Here is a 13,914-nt window from a genome sequence, read left to right on the forward strand (position 1 = left end):
ATTCAGGTACACAAAAGGCAGAATCAGGTCACTTTCTATTATTTGCAAAATATATCTTTCTATTGGTGCATATGGTTTACCTTACTCTTTTGTTTTCATAAAACTTTTTCAAAACACTCTGAATCCCTCTGCAGAGCTTCCAAGAGGTGTGGTAGGTCAGATAGTATGTCTGGAGAAAGAGGTCATTGTCCTGGAAAGAAACCGGCTCCTCTTGTCACCTCTGTTTAATTGCTACTTCACCTGGGGCTTCCCTGACAACAGCTGCGCTTTTGGGAACTATGCCACAGAGAAGGTTTGTATGCACATACAGTAGATACGTTATATTAATTGTATGCAATTGTACCCAATCTTGCAACTTGCTGCCTTGTACCTCACTTGTAAGTCGCTTTGAATAAAAGCATCTACTAAATGACTAAATGTAAATGTAAATGTAACTCCAAAATTTCATTAATTTAATTTAAATAAAAGAGCTGGAAGAACACAATGTATGGCAATAAGAAGATAATATTTGTTACATGGGGGAACTGGATTGATTAGTACATGTCTTACACACACTTACTGTATAGAAACAGAATTTTCCCAGTTTAATTGCTTACATTTGAAGCATTGCACTGGGATCTGGGTCAAGCCACGTACACATGAGCTAATCAGTATCAGCTGGCTCCTACAGTCACTAGTCACGCTCAGTCAAAACACTGAGTGAAGTCTTTATGATTTGTCAAGCTTTCCTTCATATAGCTGCACTTCTTATTGAATGTACCTTGCAATGTCATCTCTTGCCTTATCTATCTTATATACTGTATGTTAGATTCTGTTTTATACAGCCTTTGAGGTGTTAACTTAACTACAACTATAAATACTGTATGTATCACGTGATCATATGACAGTATTTAACATGCTAAACTGCTAAAACATATTGATAAACTGAATCAGTCAAATGTACTTTGTAATACGTGATGTATGTTTTCTCATCTATAGACTTTTGCTGTATGTGAGAGTTTGTGTGACTGGGGCGAAACGTTGTGTGCAGCCTGTCCCAACCCAGTGACCATCATCACTGCAGGAACCAGCACGGTTGTGTGTGTGTGGGATGTATCAGTCAACAAGGACAAACTCACTCACATGAGACTCAGACAGGTTAGTTTATCTGCATGTCTGCAACACAGATGTTTCAACAACAGCTGTAATGTGTTGGCACATAAAAATACACACTCACAGTAACACTGACTTGGTTTTTCTTCATAGCCGTTATACGGTCACACAGATTCAGTGACTTGCCTGGCTGTGTCTGAGGTTCACAGTTTGATAGTCAGTGGCTCCTGTGACCTCACTTGTATCCTGTGGGATATGGAAGAGCTGAGCTATATCACCCAGTTAGCAGGACACACAACCAGCATCTCTTCCCTGGCTATCAATGAACTCACAGTAAGTTTAATCATTCTCAGTCTACCCCTTTCTCAAAATCTCTTTTTTTTGTTTCTAAGGTTGTGACTTGCTGTTATATTCTACCTCTTCATGGTCCACAGCATGAGAAAGGGAGGATTGTCATTGCTGACAGCATACATATCCGCTTTGTGTGTGTTTTATGTGCATCTCTATGTTTTTCCGTGAACTTGTGGGCGTCAACATCATATTACTCTGTTCAAGGGTGAGATTGCGTCATGCGCAGGGCCTCAAATTTACCTGTGGAACATGAAGGGTCAGCTGTTGACCTGCACGGACATTTCCTGTGGGCCTCAGGCAGACATCCTGTGTGTAATCTTTACACAGCGACATGAGTGGGACCCCAGGAATGTAATCGTCACTGGCTGTGCAGATGGTCTCATACGGGTGGGTTATTTTGTGGTTGTAATGAGTGATAGATGCTGAGTGAGTGAGATAGAATGTATGTTTTATAGTCACTATCTCGCAGCTCATTGTAAGACTAATAGATCAGGAAGGAAGGTTACTTTGTGTTTATACACTATACTGTGCAGTATTCAGGTTTGGCAGTCATTACTTTGGTATTAGCCTCGCACGGAGCAGCTTCGTTGTCCATCAAGGCATTAATAACAGTATATAGGCTCTGTTTTTGCTTAGGATTAATATAAGCATATGCTGCCTCTCTGCAATCAAAGCTGCAAACTCTAAATTAGGCTTCACTGCAGAGCAGGTGTCCATGTCACGTGCACACACACACACACACAAAAATGGTATTATTACTTTATTATTATCTTGAGTTATGGGGTGTGTATGCGTGCTGGTGTGTATGTGACTGTGTTTTGTTATTATGTTGAATTATGTCTGATTTTGCCACTCGTTATGTGTCTCTCACATAGATATGGAAGACAGAGTACACCAGAACACAATTACCTGGCCCTCCAGAAGAGCTTGTGTCCCCAGGGCAAGACCGAACAGAGAGAGACGGTAATGTTACTGGCAGTAGGATAGGATATGCATGTAGGTATTGTATTTATAATAACACAGATGATGGGAATGGCTGACAGTAGCACAACTGTGAAACAGACTAAGATGCAGCTGCACAAAGAGTTTGTGTTTTAAAAAGACACTCAGTGCTATCTAATTAGATAAATCCTTAAGTGTGAGATGATTATTTTTAACTGCTCATCTCAGAGCTAGACAGCATGGTTTCCAGATGAGAGCTTGTAATGCTTACCCCATCCCTCACTAGCATTAGGGCTAGCAGGAATTATGTTGTTATAAAGTTATTAAACATAGAGGCAGTAAACACTGATGAGTAATTCTGCTGACGTGTGTGTGCGTGTATAATTTAGAAAGCAATAATACCCAGATCCAATTTGGCATACGTTGGTTACAGCCTCACGTCACCTCATAGGAGTATTATGCTTGGCAAATTACATTGAGACAAGACTTTACGTAACACTACAGCATTTATATTCAAGGGATTTTTCTCCCTTTAACAACCTGCTGACCACAGATAAATACTGTGTTAATGCACATTTAAATTTTTGTGGGGACCGGGTCAGGGTTACAGACGGGGTGGACACCTGTTCTGTGATTCAGTAATAAATGGAGGCTGATGTATCTACAGTGAGAAGCTTGTGCCAGGTTAAAGGCTGGGAAAGACATCTGGTGTTATGTCGAGAGCTGAACAGAAGTCAGGCTGTGTCTCAACGCCGCAACAACAATAATCCAGCTATCACAGCTCTGGCCTTGTCCAGGTACAGTATATATCATGCACCTACTCGCTGCAAAGACAGGTGGGATTTAGTGTCTGGGTAATTCTCTAAAAAAGTATTCCAATAATTATCAATGCACTTCAGGAGCGTATTGTTTTTTACAGAATTCTCACCAACTTTACTTCATTACTACAGTTTGTGTGTGTTTGTGTGCATGTTTGCGTACATGTGTGTGTATGTTATAGCATGCATTTTAATAGAATATGTTATATGTTACACTCTCTTGTGTAGGAGCCATGCTACCCTGTTGGCAGGTGATGCCTGGGGGAGAGTTTTCAACTGGACCAGTGAGTGAGAGGGGCCAGTGTTTTAACACAGTCGTGCCTAAAGCCAATTTTTCTAGACAACCTTTAGACAACCAGAGCCAATCTGACACAGAAAATCTATCAATGTCTCAGGTCTTATACCCACGAGTGTCAAGAGCTGTTGTAGTTCAGCCCAAGTGTGCATTCAGTGAGAAAAATGTTACTTGTAATGTTATTTGTGTACATTCAAATCTCAGACACCTTCTATATAAATATTTAATTAAGTATTTGTGTAAATACAGCATTTTGACATATTTGAATAAAACTGTTCAAAACAATTTGCCTAAGTCTTCCCTGGAGAGTCAATGTGATTTTGATTTTGATCGTTATTGAAGTCAGGATTTTATTTCATTTAGTTTGTTTCATCATGAGTTCATAAAGGTGAGACTAGAAAGACACTAGCTAAAATTCTCCAGAAGTGCTTGTTAAATGAGGGAAACAATGGAAAATGTGCTACAATTCCTTAAAAAAAAATCATTTAAATAACCCTTGTTGCTGAAGCTGAGCTAACAAATGTAGAAGCCACAGCAGATTGTACAGGGAAGTGTCAAGCCAAATGCAAAAGTAACAGTCAATGAGAAATGCACCATTTTATGGGTATTAAAAAGCTGGAGCAGTTTTCACAAACTGTGGATCAGGCATACAATATTATGCACTCATTTTAGCATTTGTGCTACAAGGATTGTAGTGTTTTGCTTTCGTAAATGTTTGTGGTATGAACAATTCAGGATGTTTAGTTAGTTGTGCAGAGGTTACTGTACTGCTTTTGTTGTTTTGCACATGTTTTCAATTTGCTTTGTAATGTGGCATTTATGAATATTTGAATGATTCATCATTTTCTCATACATTATCCTTCAGAAGTTTATTGTCATGTCAAGTGTGTGTTGTGCATGATGTGAAATGTGTTTGGGTCTTTCTGAGGCATCCTTTCTGCTGGTCACAGCTTTTTGTGTGTGTGTTTATGGTTAACCAAGGACAGATACGCCTGTACAGCCACATTAGACTGTTCAAGCTCTGTAATCACTGTAGGGCCTTTACAACACACTCCAGGGGAAATCTGACCCTTCTGAAGAGAGACAGTATGAAATTTAACCCTTTCTAAGCATTGATCTTCAAGAGAGTGTAAAAGTACAACACTGACACTCTTTAATCAATGCACTGATGTTCCGATAAGTAATTTCAAATACTGTTAGACTGTCAAGACTGTGGAGGCTTGTTCTCTTTGTCTCTCTTTCATTTGTGTCTCTCATGCACATACTCCACTGTTCTCTATCATAAAGGAAGAGGTCTCTCTCTTTAACCTTTGTGTGTGTGGCTAATTGTGCTAAGTGGAGTGGTTTAATAGAGTGGAAAATAGTCCTCATAATTTTCCCAGAGAGCGAGCAATGACCTTCTCTAAAGACAACAGCCATCTCCATTCTCTCTACACCACTGGTTTTATGTTATGAAATGTCAAACCACTGGGTTCCTCCAAATAATTAAATCAAATAAATTATTGCACCTAGGCAGAACCATCTTGTAGCCTAACCCAATTATAATGCACTGTAAAGCTAATTATTAACCATGATTACAATTAGTCTAATTTGAATAAATGTAGTCATTAGCGGGTTCATCCTAGTCAGTGAGACTGAACTGTGGGGGATGATGGTCTCTTTTGATCTCTCCCACTCATAGAGAGAGTGCTCTGGATATGCATCATTCTCTTTCCTCCAAGCACTTTATCTCATTTTCCACACACTGACCTTCACAAAGTGGCCTACACACTTCACCTTTCTTGGATACTTGAACGTAATGCCCGCTGCCAGGTTTCATATATGCAGTTTATGTCCGTGCCTTCCTGTGCTGCTTATGTGTTTATTGCTGTTTATTTTAAAATAAAAATCAGTATATTTAACCAACATGCATGTTTTTTATTTTATGAGAAGAATGATCTGCCTGGCACCTGTAAATAAGCAACTATATTAACAAATATATATATATATATATTAAACAATATTTTTACACCCTTATTTTATTTCGTACAGGTAAAAATAGATGTTATTGTTTGATGGATTTCAATGGCTGTATCCTATATATATGTGAAAGTATGAATATCCAACATGTTAGACTATGCCCTTAATTCAGTAGATTACAGGACTTGTTCTTTTCCAATTTCTCAGTCTTTGCTTCTGTCTTTATCAGACATTAAATGCACTGCAGTTTGTAATGTGTTGTATGTGTATTTTTCATTTGCTTGATCCTTGTAAAATTATCCAATCCCCTGTAAAGAGACATTTTACACCAGCATTTGTATGAATCAAAGACTGGCCTCTTTGAATGTTAGACCAAGGGATTTATTTATTAATTTGAAGTATTAGTAATTTAATTATAAATGCATTGAAAAAGCTGTGCTACAGTGGCTTCTGACACTGCAGCAATAAGGCACAGATAACAGTATCTTTCCACACAGTCTCCTGAGTTTATACAGAGCAGTTAACAGAGCATTCCTATACACATCTGGCTCACAGGCCAGTGATGCCAACAAACAAAACAATAGAATTATAGGACCCGAAAACTGCTGTGTTGGAATGGGACCGGGCTGAGGAAACACAAAACCCTCATTTATTAACAGCTGTCGTGTACTTACAGCCAAAAATAAAAATAAAAAACACAAACGCTAAATGCCATAATATAATATTTTGTTGCTACTCAGATTGGTTTGGAGAGCTGATTCTCTGCCCTCACCAGGCTGCTGTGTTTATAGCTGTTTCTCTTGGAAGAGGATCTGAGCGTACACAGTGTCTGGGCTAGAGGGTGTGGGGTCAGGGCTGGAGGTGGCCGGAGGCTCTGGCCTTGGTCTGACCAGCTCCAGTTCTGCATATGTCAGGCTATCCTCCTGTGATACTGGAGGCTGAAGAAGGGATGGAAAGGGTAAGAATATATATGGCATATACTGTACATTGCATTTGCAAGATATAAATAGTGAAAGGAAGTGTATCCATACTATGTAAGTATTGTTTTCCCTGACAAACATCTCTCAGTGCTTCTCATTTGCAGAAGGTATTTGTTTACAGGGCTTGCATGACCTCTCGGAACATTCAGTTTAGTTGAAAAACATTTGGTACAATAGGAGTCCTGTCTAAAATCCTCAGATCCTCCAAATTGCAGTAATCCCATGGGTATGTTCGTGCAAACAAAATGCTTACTTCTTTAGAGTTTAATTTCACTACAAAATCACAGGCAAAAAGAGCATTTGTAGAAATACTGACAATACTCAGTGTGAGGCATTTTCCTCTATATATACTTGTTTGACACTTTTATTGTAGATATAAAACCAATGAAGCACTCTAAATAAATAATTGTGTTTGAGAAGCAATAAAGCCAAATAGGATTATCAAGCTCATAACTGAATGAAGAGACAGCAATAAACTTCTGTAGAAAATCATGTAGTCATGAGACAAATTCCCTCATGCATGTATCTTAATAACAACTCTTCATGAAAGTGTCAGTAAATACTATATAGTATTGAAAGCTGCTTCATAGATGGTGTCATGGAAGTAGTGGACATAGTGGTAATAATAGCTGACTGTTTTGTCATGTGAGAAGAAGCAGACTTACAGCTGCAGATCTCCTTTGCTGAGCCTTTAACCTTCTGGGCTTCTGAGGTCTCTTTGCAGCGACGGGCACTGAAAAATAGAGACAACCTTTAGACTCAAAATCATCACCTTTGGACTCAAAATCATCCTTCACAAACACTAAACATTATAATACCAGGCAAGGTGTCACCTATAAGTCAAATATAAGATCTTCGACCATTTTCAGTCATAGTGTTGATTTTACTTCATACAATAACACTCTGTGGGATCTAAATACAGTATAAAGTTTCGTTCTCCGACTGTTGCAGTCTGCTCCCCCAGTCAATCTACTGTTTTTGGTCACTGGAAATTGAATTAGAGCTACTTTCTGTTTTTATACTTGTTGGACACATTCCTTACACACTAATTCCTTTTGGTGGCATCACAGGGGGCTGGAGCCTCTCTCAGTCCCGGGTGACCGGTAATGGTTTCAGTGTTTGGACATTGGGAAGAAGGTTTAACGTCACACAGAGTAAAACTGACTGGGAATTTAACCAGTCTCCATCATGCTGGGATGTGACACTGCGACAGAATCTAACCTTGATTTTTAAACTAAAATTTAGTCCATTGTAGTTTACTGCTCAAGACATATTTACACACCAATGTGATGTTTTCCAAGCTGGGTTACAGATTTTCGTTGGACGCTTTTTCCACCCCATTCCTTTAATATCACATTATGTTACATTGAAAAATGTGGAAAACAAAATAGCCTTGCCGCTCCTAACTCTTTTCCACATTGAGATTTTAACCTTTGAGGAAGGTCTATGGCTAAAAATGTTGGCCTTTTAACATGGTCACATCTGACTGTCAGAAAGTCACTTTACCTTTGGCTTGTATGTGTGGTGGTGGCTCTTCTGGTAATTTAGGTGGTGTTACTGTTACTCTTATAGTTTTCTGTCCTATCTCTTTCCTTTGTGCTCTTGGAGGAGAGCTGGATGAACTGCTGGAGCTGGTTACAGTTTCTCCTGAGCTGTATGGAGAAGAGATTTAGTTTTATGCTGAAGCAAAAATATATGCAGAAGCCTGTGGAAATAATGCAATCTAAACAATCAAATATTTGTTTCTTGTTCATTATTTGTCACCTGCCAATTGTTTTAGGACCGATCAGTTAATTGTATCCATTAAAATGCTACATTGTGCCCATCAGACATTTTTGAAATCTTACTGTTTTTTTTCTGACCACCAATCAAAAATGAAAGCTATTAAACTGACTTTAACAGAAAACAGAAAAAAGTCTAAAATTCTCACATTTGAGTAGCTAAAACTAACATACCTTATGTATTCTGACTGTAATCCATAAAATTGCTGAATAGTTAATCATTGTTAGTTACAATATTTACAATTATAACATGCAACATGGTTTACCTGCTTTCTGGACACTTGACCAAAAGATAGCTGGCTGTGGATAAAGCACCAAAAAAATTATATGTTGAGTAGATATCTGAGTCATCATGACTTTGGAGGCATAAATGTGAAGGTGCGAATGTTTTACCTTTTAGTTTGTGTCTTCGGTGAAAATACTTGCAAGTGAGAACCAGAGTGAACAGGAAGATGGACAGCAGGCCCAATGAGCAGATCAGTACAGCACACAGATGCACATCTATGAAACAGAACATAGTCTTAAAAACAGAGCATCGGAACAGTGGCATTATCAAACTTATGTAATTGCAGTAAAACAGAAAGATGGGGCCAGAGATTAAACAATACCTGCAAATAATCGCCACAGTCCTTTGCTGCTAGCATTCTCAAGAGTAAAGTGCACTGGAAAAAACAATTGTTTAAAAAAGTCAGCTAAAAGAACAAGTTGAGGTTAAAAACAGACTTTTTTTTTTTTTGTAAATTGCCGTCGTCTGAGGGCACAGTCCCACTACAGCAGACAGCTTCATGGTTTCCTGAAATATCGAAACCACTGTCATGAAGGAAGAGTCTGGTCCTGCATGAGCCAAACCCACACACGCACACAAACACATGCACACTAACACACACACAGGGCTGGCAGCAGAGCGGTTCTTGGACAGTGTTGGGGGCTTCCCTGTTGCTCTGCAGTTCTGCTTCCTTTTTTTGATCTTTTCACAGTTGGTTAATGTTGCAGTTTATTTGTACAGTGCATGTTAAGGGCATTTACATAGAGACTGAACAAAGACTACTGTGTCTACTGCACATAAATTATTATCTAGATGCTCCCATGATTTTAGGGAGGGTTTACAACAATGCTATATTATGCATGCTATTTTTTTAAACTGAAAATATTTGTAGATAATGTTTAAAGGTATTTAGATCAGAACTATGGTAATCTAAGGTCAGCCCATGAAATATCTGACTGTAAATTGTACTTAAAGGAAATGAAAATTAATGACAGACTAAAAAAAAAATAGCAAAGTAGACTAATTGTAGCAGAGTGTTACTCATCTGAAGAGCTGACGAGCTACATGTAAAGTAAAAAGCATCTTATGAGAGTGTTAATGCAGTTAAAAAAAAAATCTCTGACCTTCCCACTGTGGTTAACCACTGTGCCAATATACAGCAGTGCAGATGTGTCCACAGACGCAGTTGCATGTACCAAACAAAGTCAAGTTTATGCCACAAAAATAATATTTAAATACTGCACAGGTTTTATGAATAGCCAAAAACCACCAAATACAGATTTAGGCTCATCTGCTCTCCCTCTGTCCAGCTGTGAAGACAGAATGAAGAGAAACATGGTGAGGTTAGAAAGCCGAAGCCAGAGAGCAGTCTAGTAATTTTTAATGTATCAGTGGAGATTGACTGTTCATTTTATCGGTTTAGAAAAACATTCGGAAAGTTAAGAGAAATATAGGACAAAGCAACTTCTATCATTTAAATCAGTCCAGTGATCAGTGCAGGGTGTAGCCTCTGCTCTGAGAGTTGCCGGCTAAATTCTGCAGACTGAGGGTTTCCCTGGATTATAGTAGCTACAGTACAAATTAGTTTTCTTTTTGTTTATCTTTATAATGTCAGTTCTTGTGTTTCTGGTTCTATGGTCAACGCATGTCAGAGATGCTTGAGGTTGTGTGGGTTCCTTAGTGGTTCATTTCCCTGAATATAGGACAGGGCGATGTCAGACGGCTCTTCCTGAATCTAAATTCTCTTTCACCATACAATTATAGTGAAATATAAACTGTGTAACTGTGTCAGGTGTAGCCACAATAATGCTTGATAATTTGTTCAGATTTTAAAATTTTTACGGTTTCTGCATAAAAATTATGCAAAACATAATCAGATTTTCTTGCAAGATCTAATAGAACCCAATTAAACAAACAGGACAAGAAAATCATATTTATCAATTTATTCATTGTGGAAAGTCCAACATTTAAATATATGTGGCTCAAATGTGTGGACATGTAGAATGAATTGAAAGGGGGAATTAGAGTCATGTCAATCAAACCAAAGTACTGCAAACCAAAGTAGAATCTTTTGGCTTTAATGAAAAACACTGTGTTTGAGAACAACACTGCTTTCCACATGTGGCAATATCATCATTTGGTTTGCTGTGCTGCATGACCAGAAATGTAATGTTTAGGAGAATCAAAGTCCTGGCCTGAATCATGTGAAAGGACCTGAAGGACCTGCATCGTGAAAGGAAGCCAATCAACATCCCTTAGTTAAAGCTGCTACCATATAAAAAAACATAAATACCTACAAGGCAGGGAGCAGGGATGAAAAACAGTTACCAGAAACATTTCTTCTTTTTTTTTTTTACATTCAATAAAAAAAAAAAAATGAAATGTCTGTTTTGTTTAATTGAGTTTTCTCTATCTAGTTTTAGGAAAAATACATAAAATTCTAAAGGGTCATAGATTTTAAGACCTACTGTGCAGCATAACCTTAAATCTCCACTGAAACTCCTTGACTTAAAGTTTTTATTGAGCCTCCTTATCCAGAGAATCCCACAGTGACAGGCTTCTCTGCAATCAATCCAGTTAAACTGCGTTGTACTGTATAAAGAAAATTGAAATTACCTCTTAACCATATTTGCTCGTGTTGTTTATTGTTGATTTCTACAGGAACCTTGGCACAGACTAAATAAGTTCCACTGCAACTGAATTTTCTTGTAAATTTTCTCCCTAGGCTTGCATAAAAGTAAACCCAGAATGCAGACGTCATGTTTTTTCAGAGTTTTTGAACATAGCCAGCTCAGCAACACTTTTTACTCCTTACACTCATACACACAGAGATATATTGTTGAGTGTGGTTCGGCTGTGTGAGCTCATTGTTTTGAGATGGAAATGCCAGAGGATTGGGGTCACACTAAAACACACATAGGCACTACTTACAGCAAATAGCAAAGCTACGGTGAGAGAACACATGCTACACATTTCTGTTGGCCCTTTAATAACAGTCTCTCTTTATTTATGTGGTTATTTCCATTGTCAGATAACATGTAGTGCCTCACCTCAGCTGAATTTTTGCATCTGCAAAGAAATTACTTACAGGGGTAGGAGGATTCCATGGAAACCATTTTTCAGAGCAATAGCACCAGAAATTCCCTCTGTGTTTGATCCTCACTTTGTCAGTGACAAGGGTTGCGCAAAAGTACATGTTAGTACATATTAATTTTTCTTTAAGAGCCAAGTGAAGCAATTTATTTTTGCATGCATTTGGCTGTGTTTGATCTAAAAAAATTTTCATCATCTAATTGACTTTTGGCTGGACGTTTACCACAGAACATGCACCGCTGTAGAGCTTTAACATCTTGCATGGAGACGGGAATGGTGCGATGCTTAAATTAAAACAAGGTATACTGAAACTCACTGGCCTAAAAAGGAAATATCTGAATGCCTCCATCTTTCAACTTTGAGGCCATAAGTCTTACAGCAGCAGGTAGGATGAAGAATTGTCTCTGTTAAAATGCACCTTCAGTTACCTGTCAGCTGTGTGGTGCTGGTGCCATTGGACGATGCTTTCCATGTGTTTCTGTGTTTGCGGATCTCCTGAACTCTACAGGTGTAGAAACCCTGGTCCATCCCTGTCACATTGACAATCCGTAACCGGTACACCTCTCCCTCCATTTCCTCATACAGACGAAACTTTGGCTGGGGGAAAAGACGGGTGTAGTTCCCATACAGCTTCATTTTCTTTATACCTATCTTCACAATCAGGAACTGAGTGGGCTCGTGGGCTGGGGGAGGGGTGGTTGGAGAAGAGGCAGGAGGCATGAGACTGGGAGCAAGAAAAAGAGGGGAGAAGATCCAGCGAAGAATGAGGATACTGCTGCTCCTCTTTCTCTGAGATATCAGGCAGGACAGTGTCAAGTTGTCTTTCTCTGTTACCATGACAACTGGCCCAGGGGTAACCGTCACATTTAGGGCATGACATACCTCTGTTGAAAAAAAAACAAACAGTACATATGTGATTTAAAAATTATATTTTTGGTTTCTGCAAACACACATCCCACACATATACATGCTTGTCCCTTTTTGTAGTTTTTTTTATGTATTTATATTTATTTCAGCACTTTATCTACGTACAGTTTTATGACAGAATAAAATCCAACCAAACTAGGAAATACTGGCAAAGTGGTATGATCCTGTAACTTCTGTGAATCATCCCACTTTTTAAGTGGTAGTGTGCCCCACATGGAAAAAGTCTGCCTGAGTTCATTTTTATAATGTTTGATTTCCTGCCAATTAAACATAATTGTAGCATTTAGACAAAGTAAATTTATATCCACACCCGCAGTGGCTGCTTGGATTTATGGTGTAGTTTATTTATGGTGTTATCACTGGTTCTACTTATATTTGATGTTTCATCACAAGATGGGAATTCAGTCTGTAATAGCTCAAAAGCATAAGAGCACTTTAGGAATAAGTTACAACGCTCTCCCTGTGCCATTATTTACTTTCTTACTTGTGGTACTTATGTTTTAGTCTTCAGCCATCTGGATCTGGTCTATCTAGAAGAGACATGAGGTCTGGGGACAAGATGTGTGATGATACAGGCAAAGAAAATCTACAGGTGGGAAACATTCATCTTCAGTATGGTACACCCCAAAACAGACAGAAAGTAAAACAACAAGATAACAGGGACCATCTGGGTCGCTGTTTTTGTGTTGCTGTGTCAGCTGGAGGATCTCCCTCGGGGTTTGTCCTACACTATTAAATGGGACAACTAAAGCAGGGACTCAAACCAACATAACACAAAACTGAACATAACCAACAGATTACAGGGCGGGAAAAAAGGGATCTAAGTCCACTTTATGGGAATTTATAGAATGCAAATTACGGAGGTTTTCGCTGATCACTGAGCAGCTAGTAGCTTATTTCCACTGCTGGTTTGATTTTACACAAAATCATATATTCCAATTTGGGAAAGACCTTTTGCTATGTGCTGTCACCACTAACGTCATCATCTTTCATACAAGTGACATGTTTTGTTGTTACAGAGATTAGGAAGTGTTTCTTTTATGTCTGACATGCCAAAGTTCCAAAGCAAATTAATGAGCATGGTTTCACCATGTTTTACATTAGACCGTACATCAAGTTAGTTCACACCTTCTTTCTTTTTTGCTTCTTTGCTTGCAATCTTACTGGTTTACTGTATATTGTTGTAAACAAGGTGAACTTACCTGTGACCAGAGTGTTAGTCAGGACAAGGACCACTACAGAGAAGTACATTTTCCACAGTCCGTGAATCCATAAACCCAGACTGCTGCACAGCACTTACACAAGCAGCTACATACAAAACAGAACCTGATTGCACGACCCACCAGAGCCCTTGCCCACCATTAACTCTTCTCCCCTTTCTCCTCTTTTCTGTGTAATATGAAACAGTAAA

At 38.6% G+C, this 13,914-nt stretch overlaps 2 protein-coding genes across 6 annotated transcripts in view; one reads left to right on the forward strand and one right to left on the reverse strand.

Moving 5' to 3' along the window:
- wdfy4 (WDFY family member 4) overlaps positions 1-5,403 on the forward strand; it is a 38,795-nt gene extending 33,392 nt beyond the window's left edge. For all 4 annotated transcript variants that reach the window (XM_067521312.1, XM_067521337.1, XM_067521328.1 and 1 more), the window contains exons 58-64: positions 135-292; positions 979-1,137; positions 1,246-1,425; positions 1,648-1,830; positions 2,319-2,406; positions 3,053-3,182; positions 3,432-5,403. In XM_067521312.1, the coding sequence (XP_067377413.1) occupies positions 135-292; positions 979-1,137; positions 1,246-1,425; positions 1,648-1,830; positions 2,319-2,406; positions 3,053-3,182; positions 3,432-3,495 (962 nt within the window). In that variant the 3' untranslated portion in view covers positions 3,496-5,403. The remainder of the gene's footprint in view (positions 1-134; positions 293-978; positions 1,138-1,245; positions 1,426-1,647; positions 1,831-2,318; positions 2,407-3,052; positions 3,183-3,431) is intronic.
- A 540-nt stretch (positions 5,404-5,943) lies between these two features.
- On the reverse strand, positions 5,944-13,890 carry vstm4a (V-set and transmembrane domain containing 4a). 2 transcript variants are annotated; one of them, XM_067521355.1, is made up of 9 exons: positions 13,706-13,844; positions 12,988-13,089; positions 12,005-12,460; positions 8,827-8,880; positions 8,612-8,719; positions 8,485-8,518; positions 7,944-8,089; positions 7,103-7,170; positions 5,944-6,395 (listed from the first exon to the last, which is right to left on the reverse strand). In XM_067521355.1, the coding sequence occupies exons 3-9, from the start codon at positions 12,411-12,413 to the stop codon at positions 6,243-6,245; spliced, it is 972 nt and encodes a 323-aa protein (XP_067377456.1). In that variant the 5' UTR covers positions 12,414-12,460; positions 12,988-13,089; positions 13,706-13,844; the 3' UTR covers positions 5,944-6,242. The 2 variants fall into 2 exon arrangements, with proteins under 2 accessions (XP_067377456.1, XP_067377449.1); XM_067521348.1 differs by lacking the exon at positions 12,988-13,089 and having other exon boundaries at positions 13,706-13,890.
- Between the last annotated feature and the right edge of the window lie 24 nt (positions 13,891-13,914).

The sequence above is a fragment of the Channa argus genome, chromosome 1, assembly GCF_033026475.1.
Source record: "Channa argus isolate prfri chromosome 1, Channa argus male v1.0, whole genome shotgun sequence".
In the NCBI taxonomy this organism is placed as follows: Eukaryota; Metazoa; Chordata; class Actinopteri; order Anabantiformes; family Channidae; genus Channa; species Channa argus.

What these genes read in the sequence shown, in the direction of transcription:
- vstm4a (XM_067521348.1), bottom strand. Translation starts at nt 13,754, where the DNA reads ATGTACTTCTCTGTAGTGGTCCTTGTCCTGACTAACACTCTGGTCACA. An exon ending in GACTAACACTCTGGTCACAG is followed by an intron (nt 12,461 to 13,705) that starts GTAAGTTCACCT and finishes TTTTTTCAACAG; the next exon opens with AGGTATGTCATGCCCTAAAT. An exon ending in ACCACACATACAAGCCAAAG is followed by an intron (nt 7,171 to 7,943) that starts GTAAAGTGACTT and finishes TCTATTTTTCAG; the next exon opens with TGCCCGTCGCTGCAAAGAGA.